At 40.8% G+C, this 23895-nt stretch overlaps 1 protein-coding gene across 2 annotated transcripts in view; it reads right to left on the bottom strand.

The window, feature by feature from the left end:
- Positions 1-23895, bottom strand: part of LOC128642846 (ficolin-1-like) — a 54460-nt gene that overhangs the window by 25369 nt on the left and 5196 nt on the right. The window contains exons 3-6 of one of the 2 annotated variants that reach the window (XM_053695687.1): positions 21710-21763; positions 8953-8988; positions 8188-8220; positions 1058-1185 (exon numbers count right to left, since the gene is read on the bottom strand). In XM_053695687.1, the coding sequence (XP_053551662.1) occupies positions 1058-1185; positions 8188-8220; positions 8953-8988; positions 21710-21763 (251 nt within the window). The remainder of the gene's footprint in view (positions 1-1057; positions 1186-8187; positions 8221-8952; positions 8989-21709; positions 21764-23895) is intronic. The other variant, XM_053695688.1, reaches the window with a different exon arrangement.

Consider the following 23895-nt stretch of genomic DNA (forward strand, 5'->3'; position numbering starts at 1 on the left):
TGAACATCCATTCAAAAACAAACAAAAACTATTGTAATATATTTTGAAATATTTTCTTTTAGATGAAACAGACAAAAATGTTATTTAAGTATCATGCCGTTTTAAGTAAAAGGTTTAAAAATCATTGGAAGGAAAATTAAGGCCATAAAATGATACAGAAAACTAATCTGTAAATGTGGATAAAACAAAAATCGGTTATCTTTTATGTCACATTGATTTTATGCTATAAACAATACTAACCATTCATTTCACATGTAAGGCTATTTGCAATAATTGCGATAATTTACAATTATTTTGTTCACGTTTATTCAAGTGCGCTAGATCTGACATGAATTATGAATATTTAACATTCTAATATTCTTCACATAGCAGGATATGTTCTATTTATTTAAAAAAAATATATATATAATGTTTTTGGGTAAAATAAAAAATAATATATATATATATATATATATAAAATTATATATAGGTATAGATATATACATATATATACATATATATATATATATATATGAATATATATTAAAAATACTTAGAAGGACATTAGAATGTAAAATAGTTACAGTAAATACAGAGTTCAACACATTATTAAACATGAATATTACATAAATATGATTTTTCATGTTTTCAGCTACTTTACTGCAAAGGGCTCCAATGCACTTGATTGAGATGGAGCAAACACATTTACTTTCAACTCGCAATATGCGCGCTGTTGCTGTTGTGCAGAAAAGGCTGAAAAAACCTGATATCGCTCATGCGCTACCACCAATCTAGTTAACGCACCACTCATAATCTAGCTCATAAGGAGGCAGAGAAATGGTTAACAGACATGTAGGATTAAGTAGCATCACAACCAGGAAGATGGATAATTATGCATTTTATAGCATAGATAACCATGTACTTTGTTCAAATGAAGATTATTGATATAAATATATATTATTTTTTAAGGGACTTGGGGTACACACACACACCAAGTATTTAGTCTACAGACAGTAAATTGTGACTGCACTCCTGTGCTTAGAGGCACATTCTAATCAGCTGACTAGTCAGTACTCACAATCCAGCCTCCTCCCTCGGTGTGCATATCACACAGCACCTTCAGGGGTCGCTCGCCATCTGGGTATATTGTGTACCAGTCACTGAGGACCTCTCCCTGATCCAACAGCTCCTTACAGTTCCTCGCAGCTAGGAGACAGATATGGGAAATAAAGATACAATATCATTATAAGCTGACACAATCATTACATTGTGTGAACCACCAAAAGTCTGAAAAGAATTTAAGAAATACTCATAATACCAGCTTTACATTCGCTTATATTGTAAGTTCTTTAGGAAGCACGAGTGTATCCTCCAGTCTCAGAATGCCCAACCCTATTTTGTCTTATTTATGTACCCACTGTGTAGTGCTGCAGAGAGTTGGCAAGTAATAATAATAATATGAACAATAATGATAAACTGTAATTAGGACCAAACTCATATTAGTGTGTTGGATAATAATGGAAGAAATGTTTGGGACGGCAAATACTGAGGGACAGTGCAGTGGCGTGATGTCTTGCAGTAGCCAATACTCATTAGATATGTGCAGCTCAGAAAATATTGTTTTAGACAAAATTTGTATTCCGAATATTCAGGAAAATAATTTCCTTGACTATTTGGTGGCTGCATTATTAGGTTTTCGTTTAGTTAAAAAAGAAAGAAAACTGAATTTCTTCTGTTAAGTGTGATCAGTCCACGGGTCATCATTACTTCTGGGATATTACTCCTCCCCAACAGGAAGTGCAAGAGGATTCACCCAGCAGAGCTGCATATAGCTCCTCCCCTCTACGTCACTCCCAGTCATTCTCTTGCACCCAACGACTAGATAGGATGTGTGAGAGGACTATGGTGATTATACTTAGTTTTTATCTTCAATCAAGAGTTTGTTATTTTTAAATAGCACCGGAGTGTGTTATTATCTCTCTGGCAGAGTTTGAAGAAGAATCTACCAGAGTTTTTGTTATGATTTTAGCCGGAGTAGTTAAGATCATATTGCTGTTTCTCGGCCATCTGAGGAGAGGTAAACTTCAGATCAGGGGACAGCGGGCAGATGAATCTGCATAGAGGTATGTAGCAGCTTTTATTTTCTGACAATGGAATTGATGAGAAAATCCTGCCATACCGATATAATGTCATGTATGTATACTTTACACTTCAGTATTCTGGGGAATGGTACTTCACTAGAATTACACTGTAAGAAATACATAAAGCTGTTTAATAACTAGAGATTATGTTTAACGTTTTTGCTGGAATGTAAAATCGTTTTCATTTACTGAGGTACTGAGTGAATAAATGTTTGGGCACTATTTTTCCACTTGGCAGTTGCTTAATCTGTTTTCTGACAGTTTCTGTTCTCCCTCACTGCTGTGTGTGAGGGGGAGGGGGCCGTTTTTTGGCGCTTTTACTACGCATCAAATATTTCAGTCAGCAACTCATTGTATTCCCTGCATGATCCGGTTCATCTCTACAGAGCTCAGGGGTCTTCAAAACTTATTTTGAGGGAGGTAATTTCTCTCAGCAGAGCTGTGAGAATTGTAGTTTGACTGAGATAAAAAACGTTTATTCTGTAATTTGTTTCCTGCTTTCAGAATTTGTTATCTTTGCTAATGGGATTAAACCTTTTCTAAAGTTGTGTTGTTTACAAGGATTGAGGCTATAACTGTTTCAATTTATTAATTTTCAACTGTCATAGATCTTCTGTGCTTCTTAAAGGCACAGTACGTTTTAATATTATTCTAATTGAATTGTATTTCCAAGTTGCAAGTTTATTTGCTAGTGTGTTAAACATGTCTGATTCAGAGGATGATACCTGTGTCATTTGTTGCAATGCCAAAGTGGAGCCCAATAGAAATTTATGTACTAACTGTATTGATGCTACTTTAAATAAAAGTCAATCTGTACAAATTGAACAAATTTCACCAAACAACGAGGGGAGAGTTATGCCGACTATCTCGCCTCACGTGTCAGTACCTACATCTCCCGCTCAGAGGGAGGTGCGTGATATTGTAGCGCCGAGTACATCTGGGCGGCCATTACAAATCACATTACAGGATATGGCTACTGTTATGACTGAGGTTTTGGCTAAATTACCAGAACTAAGAGGTAAGCGTGATCACTCTGGGGTGAGAACAGAGTGCGCTGATAATATTAGGGCCATGTCAGACACTGCGTCACAGGTGGCAGAACATGAGGACGGAGAACTTCATTCTGTGGGTGACGGTTCTGATCCAAACAGACTGGATTCAGATATTTCAAATTTTAAATTTAAACTGGAAAACCTCCGTGTATTGCTAGGGGAGGTGTTAGCGGCTCTGAATGATTGTAACACAGTTGCAATACCAGAGAAAATGTGTAGGTTGGATAAATATTTTGCGGTACCGACGAGTACTGAGGTTTTTCCTATACCTAAGAGACTTACTGAAATTGTTACTAAGGAGTGGGATAGACCCGGTGTGCCGTTCTCACCCCCTCCGATATTTAGAAAAATGTTTCCAATAGACGCCACCACAAGGGACTTATGGCAAACGGTCCCTAAGGTGGAGGGAGCAGTTTCTACCTTAGCTAAGCGTACCACTATCCCGGTGGAGGATAGCTGTGCTTTTTCAGATCCAATGGATAAAAAGTTAGAGGGTTACCTTAAGAAAATGTTTGTTCAACAAGGTTTTATATTGCAACCCCTTGCATGCATTGCGCCGATCACGGCTGCAGCGGCATTCTGGATTGAGTCTCTGGAAGAGAACATTGGTTCAGCTACTCTGGACGACATTACGGACAGGCTTAGAGTCCTTAAACTAGCTAATTCATTCATTTTGGAGGCCGTAGTACATCTTACTAAACTTACGGCGAAGAATTCAGGATTCGCCATTCAGGCACGCAGGGCGCTGTGGCTAAAATCCTGGTCAGCTGATGTTACTTCTAAGTCTAAATTGCTTAATATACCTTTCAAAGGGCAGACCTTATTCGGGCCCGGGTTGAAAGAGATTATCGCTGACATTACAGGAGGTAAAGGCCATGCCCTGCCTCAGGACAAAGCCAAAGTTAAGGCTAGACAGTCTAATTTTCATTCCTTTCGTAATTTCAAAGCAGGAGCAGCATCAACTTCCTCTGCACCAAAACAGGAAGGAGCTGTTGCTCGCTACAGACAAGGCTGGAAACCTAACCAGTCCTGGAACAAGGGCAAGCAGGCCAGGAAACCTGCTGCTGCCCCTAAAACAGCATGAATTGAGGGCCCCCGATCCGGGATCGGATCTAGTGGGGGGCAGACTTTCTCTCTTCGCCCAGGCTTGGGCAAGAGATGTCCAGGATCCCTGGGCGCTAGAGATAATATCTCAGGGATACCTTCTGGACTTCAAATACTCTCCTCCAAGAGAGAGATTTCATCTGTCAAGATTGTCAACAATCCAGACAAAGAAAGAGGCGTTTCTACGCTGCGTACAAGAGCTCTTGTTAATGGGAGTAATCCATCCAGTTCCACGATCGGAACAGGGACAGGGGTTTTACTCAAATCTGTTCGTGGTTCCCAAAAAAGAGGGAACTTTCAGACCAATCCTGGACTTAAAGATCCTAAACAAATTCCTAAGAGTTCCATCGTTCAAGATGGAGACTATTCGGACAATTTTACCTATGATCCAAGAGGGTCAGTACATGACCACTGTAGATTTAAAAGATGCTTACCTTCACATACCGATTCACAAAGATCATTATCGGTACCTAAGGTTTGCCTTCCTAGACAGGCATTACCAGTTTGTGGCTCTTCCATTCGGATTGGCTACAGCTCCAAGAATCTTCACAAAGGTTCTGGGTGCTCTTCTGGCGGTACTAAGACCGCGGGGAATCTCGGTAGCTCCATAGCTAGACGACATTCTGATACAAGCTTCAAGCTTTCAAACTGCCAAGTCTCATACAGAGTTAGTGCTGGCATTTCTAAGGTCACATGGATGGAAGGTGAACGAAAAGAAAAGTTCACTCGTTCCACTCACAAGAGTTCCCTTCCTGGGGACTCTTATAGATTCTGTAGAAATGAAGATTTACCTGACAGAGGACAGGCTAACAAGACTTCAAAGTGCTTGCCGCACCCTACATTCCATTCAACACCCGTCAGTGGCTCAATGCATGGAGGTAATCGGCTTAATGGTAGCGGCAATGGACATAGTACCCTTTGCACGCTTACACCTCAGACCACTGCAACTGTGCATGCTGAGTCAGTGGAATGGGGATTACTCAGACTTATCCCCTTCTCTGAATCTGGATCAAGAGACCAGAAATTCTCTTCTATGGTGGCTTTCTCGGCCACATCTGTCCAGGGGGATGCCTTTCAGCAGACCAGACTGGACAATTGTAACAACAGACGCCAGCCTTCTAGGTTGGGGTGCCGTCTGGAATTCTCTGAAGGCTCAGGGACAATGGAGTCAGGAGGAGAGTCTCCTGCCAATAAACATTCTGGAATTGAGAGCAGTTCTCAATGCCCTCCTGGCTTGGCCCCAGTTGACAACTCGGGGGTTCATCAGGTTTCAGTCGGACAACATCACGACTGTAGCTTACATCAACCATCAGGGAGGGACAAGAAGCTCCCTAGCTATGATGGAAGTATCAAAGATAATTCTCTGGGCAGAGTCTCACTCTTGCCACCTGTCAGCAATCCACATCCCGGGAGTGGAGAACTGGGAGGCGGATTTCTTAAGTCGTCAGACTTTTCATCCGGGGGAGTGGGAACTTCATCCGGAGGTCTTTGCCCAAATACTGCGACGTTGGGGCAAACCAGAGATAGATCTCATGGCGTCTCGACAGAACGCCAAGCTTCCTCGTTACGGGTCCAGATCCAGGGATCCAGGAGCAGTCCTGATAGATGCTCTGACAGCACCTTGGGACTTCAGGATGGCTTACGCGTTTCCACCCTTCCCGTTGCTTCCTCGATTGATTGCCAGAATCAAACAAGAGAGAGCATCAGTGATTCTAATAGCACCTGCGTGGCCACGCAGGACTTGGTATGCAGACCTGGTGGACATGTCATCCTGTCCACCTTGGTCTCTACCTCTGAAACAGGACCTTCTGATACAGGGTCCCTTCAAACATCAAAATCTAACTTCTCTGAAGCTGACTGCTTGGAAATTGAACGCTTGATTTTATCAAGACGTGGGTTTTCTGAGTCAGTTATTGATACCTTAATACAGGCTAGGAAACCTGTTACCAGAAAGATTTACCATAAGATATGGCGTAAATACCTATATTGGTGTGAATCCAAAGGTTACTCTTGGAGTAAGGTTAGGATTCCTAGGATATTGTCTTTTCTACAAGAAGGTTTAGAAAAGGGTTTATCTGCTAGTTCATTAAAGGGACAGATCTCAGCTCTGTCCATTCTGTTACACAAACGTCTGTCAGAAGTTCCTGACGTCCAGGCTTTTTGTCAGGCTTTGACCAGGATTAAGCCTGTGTTTAAAACTGTTGCTCCACCATGGAGTTTAAACCTTGTTCTTAATGTTTTACAGGGCGTTCCGTTTGAACCCCTTCATTCCATTGATATAAAGTTGTTATCTTGGAAAGTTCTATTTTTAATGGCTATTTCCTCGGCTCGAAGAGTCTCTGAATTATCAGCCTTACATTGTGATTCTCCTTATTTGATTTTTCATTCGGATAAGGTAGTCCTGCGTACTAAACCTGGGTTCTTACCTAAGGTAGTTACTAACAGGAATATCAATCAAGAGATTGTTGTTCCTTTTTTATGCCCAAATCCTTCTTCAAAGAAGGAACGTCTACTGCACAACCTGGATGTAGTCCGTGCTCTAAAATTTTACTTACAGGCAACTAAGGAATTTCGACAAACGTCTTCTCTGTTTGTCATTTACTCTGGGCAGAGGAGAGGTCAAAGAGCTTCCGCTACCTCTCTTTCTTTTTGGCTTCGTAGCATAATTCGTTTAGCTTATGAGACTGCTGGACAGCAGCCTCCTGAAAGAATTACAGCTCATTCTACTAGAGCTGTGGCTTCCACTTGGGCCTTCAAGAATGAGGCCTCTGCTGAACAGATTTGCAAGGCTGCAACTTGGTCTTCGCTTCATACTTTTTCCAAATTTTACAAATTTGACACTTTTGCTTCATCGGAGGCTATTTTTGGGAGAAAGGTTCTTCAGGCAGTGGTTCCTTCTGTATAAAGAGCCTGCCTATCCCTCCCGTCATCCGTGTACTTTTGCTTTGGTATTGGTATCCCAGAAGTAATGATGACCCGTGGACTGATCACACTTAACAGAAGAAAACATAATTTATGCTTACCTTATAAATTCCTTTCTTCTGTTGTGTGATCAGTCCACGGCCCGCCCTGTTTTTAAGGCAGGTAAATATTTTTTAATTTATACTCCAGTCACCACTTCACCCTTGGCTTTTCCTTTCTCGTTGGTCCTTGGTCGAATGACTGGGAGTGACGTAGAGGGGAGGAGCTATATGCAGCTCTGCTGGGTGAATCCTCTTGCACTTCCTGTTGGGGAGGAGTAATATCCCAGAAGTAATGATGACCCGTGGACTGATCACACTACAGAAGAAAGGAATTTATCAGGTAAGCATAAATTATGTTTTTGGTTAAGCATTTTACCGAAAACAATTGTAAATATTATAAAGTTACAACTTACAGGTGAAAGGTTCACCTACAATACTTATCTTAATGTGCTTTCCAGAGCATGGAGAGTTTGTTAAGGTAAGTATTAAACCGCTAAAAAACATTAAACTAAACAATGGAATACTGATGATTTTCGTAAGTATTTTTTGTTTTCTTTCATTTTCATTGGCGCATTCTTCAGATATTCATGTTGTTTAAGCGAAAACGAATGCACATCTCCAATACCCATTACAGGCTTCTGAATATAAATAACTTACATACAGCGCTCACCGTTTTATGCTCTTTGATAAATAGTTTTCTATAAAACAAACCAGCGCTATGGAATTTTACAGTGCTATTCTAATAAATGAGAGAATATTAATAGGTGCAATTATATTAACTCTTCATAGAAATGTCATATTTCATGCTGTTTCTTAAATAATTTCATGCTGTTTCTTAAAATCTTGGCTTATTGTAAATATTTTGAAATTATTTTTAAACAGCGAGTTAGTTGTACATAAAGTGCTTAGCAAGAATACGTAGAGTTACTGCTTTATATTAACTCTCACCATACAGGGATGTGCCGCTGTCTCCCTTTTCCCCTGTTGACAAAAAATCACTTTATTAGTAAGTTCTACAGATAATAAAACACCCCAGTATCATACTGTGATCTACTGCATCAAACCCCCCAATTGGACTGTTTGAGTTCTCTTGTCTGTATCTGGTTTATAAGTTTCTGGGTCTGTGAATATATTTAAATTAGTATTATATCTTACTATATGCAAATAAATATTTGTGGAGCATAATATGAAAAGTTAGGACACCCTTATTTTTGGTATTAAAGGGACATTAAACACTACATAAATGCTATATAGAATGATGCATTCAAAGACATGTAGATGTATATTTAAAAAAAAACTTTAACTAGCTGTTTAAATATTGACAAAATAAGTTTAAAGTTTTAGTGTCTATAAAACAGTGGGAGCTGCTATGTTGTAACTTATGTTACTTTATCTGCTGTGGCCAATTAGAGACAGTTATAAATAGGTCACCAGCCAATGGTTGTGTGGAATAACATTTTCATATCAATTTGATAACAGTATTCTGCACTTCCATATAACAGGAACTGAAAAGCACACAATTTCAGAATGGAATTACAGGAAAAGGGGACAAAATAAATAATGAAAGTATATTGCAAAGGTTTTATATATATATATGATTTATAATTTTTATATTAACATCTCAAAGTATTTAATGTCTCTTTAAATGGGGGTTTAAATATGTTTTTACCACAATTCTGCAGTATTTATTATGTGATTATATGAGCATCTTACCCTTAAGTCCTTGTATTCCTTGGGCACCAGCTTCACCTGACACACAAAAAAGGTGAACATTTTAAGTGACACAGCAAACTTTAAAGCCTTACAAAGGGCTTGATTACAAGTGGAGCGCTAAATTATTGTACTCCTGCAAACGGAAGTGCAATAATTAACCAACCTTTACAAGTGGCTAGTTATTGCTACCGCAAGCTCGCGATAGCAATTTGCGCTTATAAAATTATATCGGAATTCTCTGGTTAATTTTATAAAACTGCCCCAAATGCCCCCAAAATACAGTGTAGTGTAGTTTATTAAAAAATAAAGATAGCAACCTATTTATTTTTTTATTTTTTAATAAAATTACTGCACTAGGCAGTATTTTGGGGTTAAAGTTGGTAGGAGTGGGGTGGTCTATGGGAACTGTGTGTTCCCAGTAAATATATAGGCTTATATAATATATAGTTATGTGTATATACACATAATAACACACCAGTATATATGTATGTAGTCATATACATATAAATTTATACTTTGCTGCCATTGTTGCACGACTTACCCCCTTCGATGGCGCTAAAGTGCTGATGCCGTCTGTGACGGCATCAGAGCATCAGAATAAGGCTCCCATAGGAGCCTATAGAGGCATGCTCTCGTGAGCGCAATGCTTCCTAGCAATGCGAACATAAGCTTGTGTTCGAATTGCGGCTAACTTGTAATACTACTGCACATTATCTTGCGCTGGTATTACAAAGTGGAGCGTTAATATCGCTTTCAATCGTTAATATCGCTTTTAAAGGGACACTAAAACTACACATTTTCTTTCACGATTCAGACAGAACACTCAATTATAAAAAAAATCCAATTATATCATCAAATTGTGCACATTCTTTTTATATGCAAACTACTCCTACTGAGCATGTGCAGGAGTTCACAGTGTATACGTATATGAGTCTGTGATTTGCTTATGGCTGTCACATGATACAGGGGGGGCGGCAAATGGAAGACATTTCAAATTTATCAGATAAAAAAATCTACTTCTCATTTGAAACTCAAATTACTTTTGACTTTGCATTTGTTACTTTTGACTTTGCTCTGAGCAGGCGGACAGACATTGATGCAAATCAACCCGATCGAGTACGATCGGGTTGATTGACACCCCCCTGATGGCGGCCGATTGGCCGTGAGTCAGCAGGGGGCGGCGTTGCACCAGCAGCTCTTGTGAGCTGCTGGTGCAATGCTGAATACGCCGAGCGTATTGCTCGCCGTATTCAGCGAAGTCTGGCGGACCTGATCCGCACTGTCGGATCAGGTCCGCAAGACTTTGATAATTAGAGGCCTATGCCTTTCACAAAGCTAAAATCTCCTATAGCATATCAGTCTGACCCTGCCAAATAACAGCCCAGCGCCCAAATACCAGGCAAATCTCCTATAGCATATCAGTCTGACCCTGCCAAATAACAGCCCAGCGCCCAAATACCAGGCCAATCTCCTATAGCATATCAGTCTGACCCTGCCAAATAACAGCCCAGCGCCCAAATACCAGGCAAATCTCCTGTAGCATATCAGTCTGACCCTGCCAAATAACAGCCCAGCGCCCAAATACCAGGCAAATCTCCTGTAGCATATCAGTCTGACCCTGCCAAATAACAGCCCAGCGCCCAGATACCAGGCATTTCTCCTATAGCATATCAGTCTGACCCTGCCAAATAACAGCCCAGCGCCCAAATACCCGGCAAATCTCCTATAGCATATCAGTCTGACCCTGCCAAATAACAGCCCAGCGCCCAAATACCAGGCATTTCTCCTATAGCATATCAGTCTGACCCTGCCAAATAACAGCCCAGCGCCCAAATACCAAGCATTTCTCCTATAGCATATCAGTCTGACCCTGCCAAATAACAGCCCAGCGCCCAAATACCAGGCAAATCTCCTGTAGCATATCAGTCTGACCCTGCCAAATAACAGCCCAGCGCCCAAATACCAGGCATTTCTCCTATAGCATATCAGTCTGACCCTGCCAAATAACAGCCCAGCGCCCAAATACCAGGCAAATCTCCTGTAGCATATCAGTCTGACCCTGCCAAATAACAGCCCAGCGCCCAAATACCAGGCAAATCTCCTGTAGCATATCAGTCTGACCCTGCCAAATAACAGCCCAGCGCCCAAATACCAGGCAAATCTCCTGTAGCATATCAGTCTGACCCTGCCAAATAACAGCCCAGCGCCCAAATACCAGGCATTTCTCCTATAGCATATCAGTCTGACCCTGCCAAATAACAGCCCAGCGCCCAAATACCAGGCATTTCTCCTATAGCATATCAGTCTGACCCTGCCAAATAACAGCCCAGCGCCCAAATACCAGGCATTTCTCCTATAGCATAACAGTCTGACCCTGCCAAATAACAGCCCAGCGCCCAAATACCCGGCAAATCTCCTATAGCATATCAGTCTGACCCTGCCAAATAACAGCCCAGCGCCCAAATACCAGGCAAATCTCCTATAGCATATCAGTCTGACCCTGCCAAATAACAGCACAGCGCCCAAATACCAGGCAAATCTCCTGTAGCATATCAGTCTGACCCTGCCAAATAACAGCCCAGCGCCCAAATACCAGGCAAATCTCCTGTAGCATATCAGTCTGACCCTGCCAAATAACAGCCCAGCGCTCCAAATACCAGGCAAATCTCCTGTAGCATATCAGTCTGACCCTGCCAAATAACAGCCCAGCGCCCAAATACCAGGCAAATCTCCTGTAGCATATCAGTCTGACCCTGCCAAATAACAGCCCAGTGCCCAAATACCAGGCATTTCTCCTATAGCATATCAGTCTGACCCTGCCAAATAACAGCCCAGCGCCCAAATACCAGGCATTTCTCCTATAGCATATCAGTCTGACCCTGCCAAATAACAGCCCAGCGCCCAAATACCAGGCAAATCTCCTTTGAACAAGGGAAAACAAACAAACCTCAAACGTATGTTTCAGCCTCTAGTGTTTAACATAATCTTTATTAACACAAAAAAAACAACATAGAAACAAACTCTTATACATCAAGATTTCGGAATAAAGGTATTACAGCCTCTTAAATGCTTACACAAGGGGTTTGAAAATTAAATTAAAGGTGGTATCATATTCTTAGTGTTATCTCTTGTGAATATCAGGGGTGCACAACTACAGGCTTATCCCCTCTGTCTTTAGTCAAGGATAATATGTCTTATCTGTCTTGTTAGACAGTATATTATAGTGTTATCAAAAGAAAGAATTAATACTGTACACCTATTAACCCCTTAATGACCACAACAAACCTTGTACATCGCTGGTTGTTAAGGGTTTGCCTGGTTGCTATAGCGCAGGTCTTTCCACAAGCATCAAGATTGCGCTATTAGACCCTCCCTCCCTCCTGCATGCTTGTTAAAATAGTGCGGTCTCACCATCAAAAACATCCCCCCCCCCCCATAGAAAGACCAGACAGGGTACGTCGCTGATCTTTATGGGGTTAAATTACATACACAATGCCCTTAGGCTATAACAAACAATAGCAATACGTGTTCTAGTAATATACCATTATCAGAGAGTAAACTACTTGAAATGATCATGCTAAATTGATTTGAAGTATAAACATAAATTTAGTCTGACTTTACAAGTAGGGATAATTTATAATTAAAAAAAAGAAGAAAAAAAAAACCTCTTGACACTTGTAGTCTATCTATATTCCTGTCAAAGTGTAAGTAATTAATCTTTAGGATAGACTTCTACTCTCTCCGTAAAAAAAATGGTGTTTCCTCATTTTGCTCCTGAATCTATTTCCCTTCCTTGTTATGGTGTTGAATTTTTTTTGAGAAAAAATGCTTTTATCCTGAGATTATTAAGGGCTAGATTACGAGTGGCGCTAACTGTTGTGCGTGAGCAATAAGGGTTTTATCTTTTTGTGCATTGCAAGTAGCGTTAGTATTACAAGATTAAAGAAATTGTGTTTGATCGAGTGCAATTAAATAGCGCGACTTCAGAGCTCTTAACTGTTATGCTTGAATAAAAAATTGCACAAAACACATCAAAAATACAGTTAAAAGTAAAGTTACACTGATAATAACTCTAATAAACATTGCAAAAAAAAGTTATAGGGTCTTAGGTGTTAGAAAAAATAGGCTGTAAAGGGCTTTAAAGGGACACTGAACCCAAATTTATTCTTTCGTGATTCAGATAGAGCATGCAATATTAAGCAACTTTCTAATTAACTCCTATTATCATATTTCCTTCATTCTCTTGGTATGTTTATTTGAAAAGCAAGAATGTAAGTTTAGATGTCGGCCCATTTTTGGTGAACAACCTGGGTTGTCTTTGCTGATTGGACGGCACCAATAAACAAGTGCTGTCCATTTTTATGAACCAAAAAATATCTGGCTCCTTAGCTTAGATGCCTTCTTTTTCAAATAAAGATAGAAAGAGAGCAAAGAAAATTGATAATAGAAGTAAATTAGAAAGTTGCTAAAAATTGCATGCTCTATCTGAATCATGAAAGAAAAAATGTGGGTTTAGTATCCCTTTAACATGTATGTGTGTGTATCTATCTATCTATCTATCTATCTATCATCTATCTATCTATCTATTTATGTGTACATATGTATTTATGTATTGATATGCGTACTTATGTATTTATAGACATATATACACATATAAACACATAAATACATATATACACATATAAACACATAAATACATATATACACATATAAACACATAAATACTATATATATATATATATAGTGCATTGGAGACCTTTGCACTCAAGTAGATGAAAACATGAGAAAGTATATTTATACACTATTTATAGTTAATGTTCGTCACTTAGGGCAGTGATGGAGAACCTTGGCATTCCAGATGTTTCAGAACTACATTTCTCATGATGCTTTACTGGACGTCAGAGTGCCGAAACATTATGGGAAATATAGTTCTAAAACATCTGGAGTACCAAGGTTAGCCATCACTGACATAAAGGAATATGTTCTAAGTATATTTAAATAGAAATTCCTTTACATATCTGTATACGGTATATCTATACCTATTTATAATCATGTATATATAGATAGATAGAGATATTGTATCTTGTACCAAAAAAAAGAATAAATAGAACATATTCTTCTATGTGAAGAACATTAAAATGTTGGGTTAGCTCACTTTGGTTAAACGCAATCAGGTTTGCGCAACATTGTTTTTTTCCTCCCACTTTTCACGCTACATTGAAGTCTATGGGAGAGTATGTTAACGCGGTCATGATATTCTAACTTCCACTTTTTACGTGTGTCAGGTTAGAGAGCAAGCGAAAACTTCTTACTTTCAACTTGTAATATGTGAGGTACCCGACGCGCAAAAAAGTTGAGAAACCTTTACTATCGAGCGGGAGTGCTAAATAGTGCTCCACTTGTAATCTAGCCCTAAATGCCTTAAAGGGATACTAAACCCACATTTGTTCTTTCGTGATTCAGATAGAGCATGCCATTTTTTTTTTTTTTTTTTTTTTTTTTTTTTTTTTTTATTTCAAAAGGCTTTATTGAAAATAACAAGAAATGACAATGGCAGAAAGGTAATAGCATCACATAAGAATCATAAAGCAGTACACTCCATTAAATCAGAATTTAGATGGCAAAACCAGGGGATGATTATTACACAAAAGCTTACAGGAGGAAGTTAGATAACTAATGTCCGTGATCTTAGAAGGAAAACAGTTCGTGACTCCATTGAGTCTTATCCTCTGCAACCTGAGAGAGGAGTGTAGCGATGTATACCAAACTCTGCAACATGCATCTCAAAAACAGTAACAACAATAATCAACTCAAGTGCTTTTGTGCGCACCTGTACGCTAGGGTCTGGCATGCGACATAGGGTTCAGTGCATGCCAGTAGTTAGTGAAAAGAGAAAAGGAAGGATGATAGAAAGAGAGAGAGAAAAAAAAAAAAAAAAAAAAAAAAAAAAAAAAAGGGGGGAAGGGGTTAACCCCAGCATCTGTGGGGGGGAAGGAAAGAGGGAGGAAGGGGATGTTTCTTCATGTCTTGTGACTTTATCTGATCAAGGGCTTCCAGATTTCCTTCATGTACTCATGTAGTTCTATTTTGTCATCCCTCATATATCTGTATCTCTCCAGAGTCAAATACCTGTCCACCCTATTTTCCCAGTCTGAATGTTGAGGTGTTTGGGTCGTTTTCCAGTATTTGGGGATTAGGGTTTTAGCACTGTTGAGCATTATATACAAGAGGTGTTTTTTGGGTTTTTCTACTAGCTTAGGGAGACCGTGGAATAATAAGAAGCTCGGATTTCTGCTCACCCTGACATTTAATTTGGAGTCAATCGTGTCTAAGACAGAATTCCAAAAGGGTTGGATCAGGTCACACGTCCACCAAATGTGGATCAGAGTGCCAGATTCACCACACCCCCTCCAACACTTGCCATCTGATTTCTTATAGAATTTTCTAATTCTTTCTGGTGTCAAATACCAACGAGACAGATATTTATAGTTAGATTCAAGGATCCCGGCGGAGACAGATGCCTTAGCGTGGTTGTAAAATATTTTATCCCAGTCTGTATCCGTCAGTTCCCCATCCAACTCTGTGTTCCACCTTCTAACAAATGAAGGCAAGCCAACGTCTTTATGAGAAGACAGCAGGTTATACATAATTGAGGTTAAGTGTCTTGGGGCGGATGGAAGTAGACAGAGTGTTTCCAACCGTGTAAATTGTCTTGTAATGTAAATTGCTTTTTTAGTAGTGCTTAAGTAGTGTTGAAGTTGTCTGTGATGATACCAAGTGAGAGGAACTCCCAATTGCTGCAATTCCTCTAGGGGTCTCAATCTCCCATCTAGGAGCAGTCTATGAAACATTGTTTGATCTATCTGTGCCCTATTTATATTTATGTGATATGTGTTCGAAAACGGGATGTCGGGGTTGTGTGTAAATGGAGATAGTGGTGAAGGGAGGGAGGAGATATGTGGGTGTTCGACAAGTGTCTTATCCCATTGTGAGAGAAATTCACTAAGGAAAGGGTAATGGGAGATTATGTTTGGCCTATTTTTACTAGAGATCCAGCTCAGTGTTCCCGGGTTCTGTACTCCTAAAATCGTGCGTCCAATTTGGGCCCAAGTCTTTTCTATTGAGTTAGTGCACCATTCCACTTGTGTTTGAAGGTTAATTGCCTTTTTATATAATAGGAGGCATGGAATGCCTAAACCTCCTTTGTCTTTGGCCAAGTATAAGGTGCGTCTAGGGATTCGGGGTCTTCTACCCCCCCAAATATATGTCTCTAGTTGTCCTTGCAACTTTCGTAAAAAGTGTATTGGGAATGGGGTCGGCAAGGTCTGCAAATAATATAATACCCTGGGGAGGATATTCATTTTTACCACACCTATCCTACCCAGCCATGAAATTCTCTTATTTTTCCAAGCAGATAGGTCGTCTGTTATTGATTTTGACAGTTGGGGGTAGTTAGCTCCGAATAGGCCATTTGAATCTGGGGTCAGGTTGATTCCTAAATATTTAAGCGTTTGGGTTTTAATTTTAAGTTTGCATATGTGCGGGATTTGACACAGCTCAGCTTGGGATAAATTTATATTTAGAATCTCAGACTTTGTGTGATTTAGGTGGAAATTAGATACTTTGCCATAGTCATCGAACTCCTTTAGAATCTCTGGAAGAGAGGTCAAAGGGTTGGAGATAGACAAAAGAACGTCGTCCGCGTAGAGCGAGACTTTGTGGTCCTGGCCACCCACCCGTATCCCAGAAATTGTATGATTGGCACGTATCTTGTGCGCCAAGATCTCTATAGAAAGGGCAAATAACAGAGGTGAGAGTGGACAGCCCTGTCTTGTGCCATTTGTGATGTCGAAGGGTTCAGATAAAATATTATTAACTTTAACTTGGGCAGTAGGTTTCGAGTAGAGGGCCAATATTTTTTGTATGAAAGAGTGGCTGAAATTCATTTTCGACAGGACAGCTGCAAGAAAGTCCCAGCTGACCCTGTCGAAGGCCTTCTCCGCGTCAGTTGATATAAGCACTGAAGGGATATTATTGTGTCGGGCGTGATTTACTAAGAGATTGGCTTTTATTGTGTTGTCCCTAGCCTCGCGGCCGGGAACAAAACCTACTTGGTCAGGTGAAACCAAATGGGGCAAGTAGACATTTAGTCTTGTGGCGAGGATTTTTGCGTAGATCTTCAGGTCTACATTGAGTAAGGAAATTGGCCTGAAGTTCTCAGGGCGGTTAGGTGGCTTCCCGGGTTTTGGGATAGTGGTAACGTGTGCTAGTAACATGGTTGGGGGGAAATTTTGAGTGTGTCCAATGTCATTGAATAGGGTTGCTAAATGTGGCGAAAGGATATCCTTAAATAATTTGTAATATTTGGCACTAAAGCCGTCAGGGCCGGGGCTTTTACCAGTACTCAGCTCCTCAATGGTTTTGGTTACCTCTTTTACCGTGATGGGGTTATCCAGTTCCTCTCTGTCTTTATCCGACAGTGTCGGCAATGTGAGAGAGCTCAAATATCTCTCAATATGGGGAAGGGGGGGATCTCTTTCTGCCTCCGAAGTTGATACCTTCTCATCTTTTAAGTTATACAACTTCTGGTAGTAGGATCTAAGTGTTTCCGCAATTGAAGGGCTATCTACACAGGTTTGATTATGCTGATTAAAGATGGAGTGAACATGGGATTTTGATTGTTTTCTTTTTAAAGCGCGTGCCAGAAGCCTACCGGGTTTATCCCCGTATTCAAAGTATGTTTGTTGCAATTGTAATGCCTTTTTTTGGTGATCAATTGAATGTATATCTTGGATCTCTTTTCTGGCTTGTTGCAATATTTTGGTAGTCGCGGTGTCAGAGGGCAGTTTTTTATGTTTAATCTCTAGATCTCGGATTTTAAGGAGAAGGGTGGAGTACCTAAGTCTCAGCTGTTTGGAGTTTAGAGCTCTTTGTTTGATCAGTTCCCCCCTCAGCACACTCTTGTGTGCTTCCCACACTATTGGGCCTGGGACCTCCCCTGTGTTGTTGTGTTGGAAGTACTCTAATAATCTAGTCTCTATCTGCAGTTTAATTGGTTGATTGTTCAACAGGAAGTCATCAAACCTCCATATGTGGGGTCTGTCTGGGATAGAAGGCCAATTTAATTTACACAGGACAGGTGAGTGATCCGACCATGTCATGGGGAGTATTTGGGAGTCTATAACCCCCGCCAGTGTGGACTGATCTGTAAAAAAGTAGTCCAGACGTGTGTACAGGTTGTGTGGGTGGGAAAAGAAGGTAAAGTCGCGCCTAGTGGGGTAAAGAGTGCGCCATGTATCATGAACTTCTAACTCTTCTAGTCTGGAGTTGCATTGTCTAATCACTTTTTTAGATATAGAAGCCGTAGCTCTGGACGTGTCTAGGACTGGGTCTAGAGGGAGATTGAAGTCCCCCCCAAGAATTAAAGCTCCTTTACGCAGGTCTAGGATCTTGTTGGTTAGTCTGGTCAGAAAGCTGTTTTGTCCCTGGTTGGGAAAGTATGTATTCACTAATGTGACGAGTCTGTTGAATAGTAGGCCTATTACAATCAGAAACCTCCCCTCAGGGTCTCTTTCTATGTGTATAGGTGAGAAAGGTGCAGAATGCTTAATCAAAATTCCGACACCGTTTTTTTTTGATGGGCCTGAGGCAAAGTATGAGGTCGGAAATTTAGGATTTGTCCAGGTCGGTTCCCTGCCCTTACGAAAATGAGTCTCCTGCATGAAGACAACGTCACTATGTGTTCTGATAGCGTCTCTAATTAGATGGGAGCGTTTTTCAGGTATGTTCAGTCCTTTGGTGTTTATGGTCAACAAAGTGAGGGTTTGTGCCCCGTGGGATGGCATGGTGGGGGCAAAGGGGGAGGGTGAGAGAGGAGGGAAGAAAAAAAAAAAAAAAAAAAAAAAAAAAAAAAAAAAAAAAACCTTAAAGGGGGAGGGGAAAAAGAGAGGAGTGTAAAGAAAGAATCAGAAAGAATGAAAGTAAATTAGACGCAGACCCTAGTGAAAGGGGACGTCCAGTGTGGGCAGCAGATAGGGTATGTACTTTAGAGAGATGGCAGTGTTGTCTCTCTGTACACAGGAGAAAGAGGAATAAAAAAGAAAAAGAAGTTTTAGAGAAAGCAGAAAGTATCAAAGAGTGTGGGATAAGTATCCCTGTGCCTGATGTGGTTAGCAAATGAAAGAATAGTGAAGACGTAGAAGGATTAGAGCGTGGTCAGGAGTGACAAGAATAGCAATAATATTATTCCCCTAGATGCAACATCATCAGCAACATACATATATCAACAGTAGCTTCAACAGATTCCTGGTTAAAATTACATCCAAATAAAGCCATGAGAACCACTTAAAAACAATGTAAATAAAGGAGGCTCAAGTAGGTAAACAAAGGCTAAAGATTCCCAGGATAGGGGTCTGAAAGCCTCTAGTGTAGTCTATAAACTGACCTGGTCTATTTAGAGAAAGTGTGCCTCATAAGGCTGCCACTGCAAAAGGAGGTTCAGGGAGGGAGAGTACTCCCCCCATAATGAATCATAGGTATTAAGGTCTAAAATTAAGGGGCCTTTGGTTACCGCTATTAGGCTAGGGTGGCATAGTTAGAGATATCTCTACAAATATGGGGTTACTATTGTGCAAACCTTTAGTGACTCATGGTTCCAATAGGCTGGTCTATAAAGACAGTATACCCTGGTAGGGGAGAAAAACAAAATAAAGACAAAAAGAAAGACATATTAACCAGTTACAAGAAAAACAGTACAATATAACTATAACAAAACTTAGCTGATGTTGAAATAGGGCATAGTAGAAATGTTCGGTAGGTATCAAATGAGTGTCCCGTGCAAAGTCTATTAATTGTCCCTATTTGTGGTTGGTAAATCAGGAGCACTTTGGCTGGATCCTGCTTCTTCGGGTACTGGAATGTCTACATCCAGAATATTGCAGAAATCAGAGAGGTCTGTGCGGGTTTTAAAGATGGCTTGTTTCCCATTGCGGGTGGCTATAAGCGATACAGGAAACCCCCACTTATATTGAATTTTATGGCGCTGAAGAACACTGGTAATGAACTTAAGGTCCCTTCTTTTTTGTAAGGTAATTTGGCTCAGGTCTGAGAAAACCTGGATAGGTATACCAGCATGAGTGAGGTCTTTGATGGCGCGGGCCCTCTGAGCGATGGTATCTTTATCTTTATAACTCAAAAACTTGACAATAATGTCCCTCGGGGGGGCTTTGGGGGGGGGTTTTGGTCGGAGGGCCCGATGTGCCCTTTCTAGCATAATATCAGGGGAGCTCGGTGTTTCTTTAATGGTGCGGAAAAAGTCTTGTAGGAAGCCCTCAATGGCTGTATTATTCACAGATTCCGGCACCCCCCTGATGCGTAGATTGTTCCTTCTCCCCCTATTGTCTAAGTCTTCCACCCTGGTTAGGAGAAATTGGATGTCCCCCTCTTGCTCAAAAGCCCTTTGTGTGTTTGAATCGGCTTGGGCCTGCAGGGTTATCTGCTTAGTTTCTAAGGTGGTAACCTGCTGGCTGATTTGCTGGAAATCTCTTTTCAAGTCTCCAAATAAAGACCTCATTTCTGTTAGGACCACATTAATGTCTGCTTTAGAGGAGATTACATTTAAGTCACCTCTTGTTAGAGGTTCCTGTGGCTGCATGTCGGGCAGAGGACTTGGAGCGAAAGTTAGTGGGGAGGTCTGCTCTGTGTTTTCTGCAGGGGGTTGATCCGAACAAGTATTAGGCATTTTCAGAAAGTTAGTTAGGCTGGTGCTTTTAATGTTTTTGTCACCTTTATTATGTTTCCTGCTAGACATGGTCACAGAGCTGTCAGAGACTAGGTTGAGAATAGCTACAGTGGCCACGTGTGCTTTGCCCAATGGTGTAAATAACTCACAGCATAAGTTTTTTCCCCTGTGTACCAGCAGATGTAGAAGCTTATTTGTGCAGGTCGTATTTGGTTATTCTAGTATCTCTCTGGTGGATGCTATGAGAGGTGCTAGGTTATACAAAATAGGGTGTTCTTTGCAGCGTGTGGGGATATCCCAATGGCCCAGTGCTATGATGTTTAGCTGAGTTACCCCGTGTATGAGGTTCTTATTGATGGGGTATACCCCTGTGTGTGCTCAAACAGGTCTCCCCTCTTACCGGTGTCTTGTCCTCTGGGTCCTCTAGCCTCTTTTGTCATACAGCCGCTGCTGCCGTTGTTTAAGCACTGCGAGAGGACTAGAGCCTTGCGGCCTGATCATGCGTCCGCTTTTTGTGGCGTTCGGCGGGGAGCCGCTTGATCTGTTGCCTCAAGAGATTATCGATATCCCGAGAATCGGGTGCAGTGAGGTGGATATCTCCGCAATACGCGAGGTAGGATGCCAGTCAGAGCATGCCATTTTAAGGAACTTTCTAATTTACTCCTATTATCAATTATTCTTCATTCTCTTGCTATCTTTATTTGAAAAAGCAGGAATGTACGCTTAAGAGGCGGACCATTTTTAGTTCAGCACCTGCGTACGCTTGTTGATTGGTGGCTAAATGTAGCCACCAATCAGCAAGCGCTACCCAGGCTCTGAACCAAAAATGGGCTGGCTCCTAACCTTACATTTCTAGTTTTTCAAAGAACAGATAGCAAGAGGATGAAGAAAAATTTATAATAGAAGTAAATGAGAAAGTTGCTTAAAATGGAAACAGATATCTGAGATCTATGAAATTATTTTTTTAACCATAATGTGGATGTTAAATGTTTGTAGGATTGTGGGTTTGGCACAAACCTCTTTGTCCTGGGGGTCCAGCTTTCCCTGGGATTCCTGCCAGTCCCTTTTCACCTGAAACATAATAATGTATATATCTTTGTAACATTTATACACCAATAACTTGTGTTACTGCTGCTTTATACATTTTACAATATTTAAACTGATTGGGCAGAACAATATGTAAAGGATGTTGAAATAATAAGTATTTATAGCTTTTGGAATTTGGTTTCTGACTGTAAATACAATAGATACAGATCATAGGGTTAGTGTACATTCCAGTTATAAACATTGTGAACTGGTAGTTATATATTAATTATATTTATTATAGCTGAGTTCAAATTGTTGTCATCATTTATTAGTGGTTTATCAAGCTGTATACAAAGAATAACACACTCCAGCTGTTTTGCCTTTGCTAAATGACAGCTGCAGATTTCAAGTCTATGGCAGACAAGAAATGATAATATACATATAAAGGCTTGAAATGCCCTTTACAATTGATATTTCAAAGCGTAATACATTTTAAAACATGAAAAACACACACACACACATTCAATAAACTTGTTTGAATAATAAACAATCATATTGCTACCACAAATATGAAAATTTAGGATAAATATTTAAATATTATATTTGGGTAGTTATACATAATTATATAAATGCATTGTTTACAACCACAAAGAAAAATACATGTATATCATCTAAACATAGGAGTCTAACCAGGGCCGGCGCTTGCATACAGGCAAGTAAGGCAGCTGCCTTAGGGCGCCCAAGCAGGGGGGCGCAATATTGGAGCGGCAACACTGTAATTATGTTTTTTTAAAAATTTTATTTTACACTTTCTGAATGCTGTTCCGCTGTCCCGGGGCAGGGAGAGTGCCTGTCCTGTTCCGCAATGCCCCCCCCCCACCCCCTGAGCTGTATTGTTGACATAGATTTTAACATTTACATTTTTTAATTTCTATTGGGTCCGACCGTCCGACCTTACCCAACCCAATCATGTGGCTTCTAACATAATTTTGGCGGGCCGCGAGCACTGTGCAAGTGTTGTGAGGAAGACGAGGACTTAGTGCTGCGCCTGCTACTTCCTGGTTTCTTGGTGAGTGTGGGCAGAGACTCACTGGCGCTAAATAACTTTAACTGTGGACTCACTCTCCATCCGTCAATTGTTGTCTTGGTGGACAGTCTGTGACTGTGACAGCACAGTGAGTGAGGATGCGCCCGTTCAGGTTCAGTTCAGAAGAAAAATGGAAATCAATTCATTAGTGCGGCGTGCCACTCACTCAGACTCAGTAAGTGATTTACTACATGCTAAAAACTCTTGATATGTGATGTCAGATTTTCATTTTCGAATTATCTGCGAGGGCGCCACTGCAGCAGCCAGGGAACAAGCAGACAGTGCTGGGTAAATAGAGCAGGGAGGGTACCCAGTGGAGGCTTGGGCTAGTTCTATGGCTGGCAGCGTGTCACTGACACTCCTGGATCCCATAGTCACTCACAGCCCAGCCTGCTTGTAATAAGTGTGTGCCGTTAGCAGGGTCACTGACTGTGCCATGAAGATGGGTGAGTGTGCTGCTTGTAATACTTGTGTGCCGTTAGCAGGGTCACTGACTGTGCAGTGAAGATGGGTCAGGTGAGTGTGCTGCTTGTAATACTTGTGTGCTGTTAGTAGGGTTTGATTATCCAATGTGCTGGAGCCTGGAGTTGTGTCTAGAAAAAATTATTTGTGTGTATGCTTTACCTAGGAAGAAGTACTGTACATGGGTTATAGCTGCACTTCTCCCTACTTGTCACTGACATTCAGCACGCTGCACGCAGATCTGTTATTTATGTCTGTGTAACTAATCTGCCGCAGCCGAACCAGATTGCACCAGGAGCTGGGCTTCCAACATGGAGGGTTATGCTGTTTTAGCTGCCGTGTTAATTCTCCCCCTCCACTGCTATTCTGTGTGAGATAACAGAATGACAGGTAGGGGCCAATAGCAATCTCAGCAGTCTGCCTCTTTACTGGGTCTTGACCTCACCACTTTTATTGCATTCCTTTCACATTTCCTTTACTACTCTGGGTGTTATAAGCAGTGGGGAAAGGACTAAGGGGGATGCAAAGACTTGTCAGTTTCGAATTTAAGCTAAAATCATTTATTATACAAAAACAGTGACTGGGTTAGTTGCTTTAGCTTTGAGCTATAAATGTGTATATATATTTC

The sequence above is a fragment of the Bombina bombina genome, chromosome 12, assembly GCF_027579735.1.
Source record: "Bombina bombina isolate aBomBom1 chromosome 12, aBomBom1.pri, whole genome shotgun sequence".
Classification (NCBI taxonomy): domain Eukaryota; kingdom Metazoa; phylum Chordata; class Amphibia; order Anura; family Bombinatoridae; genus Bombina; species Bombina bombina.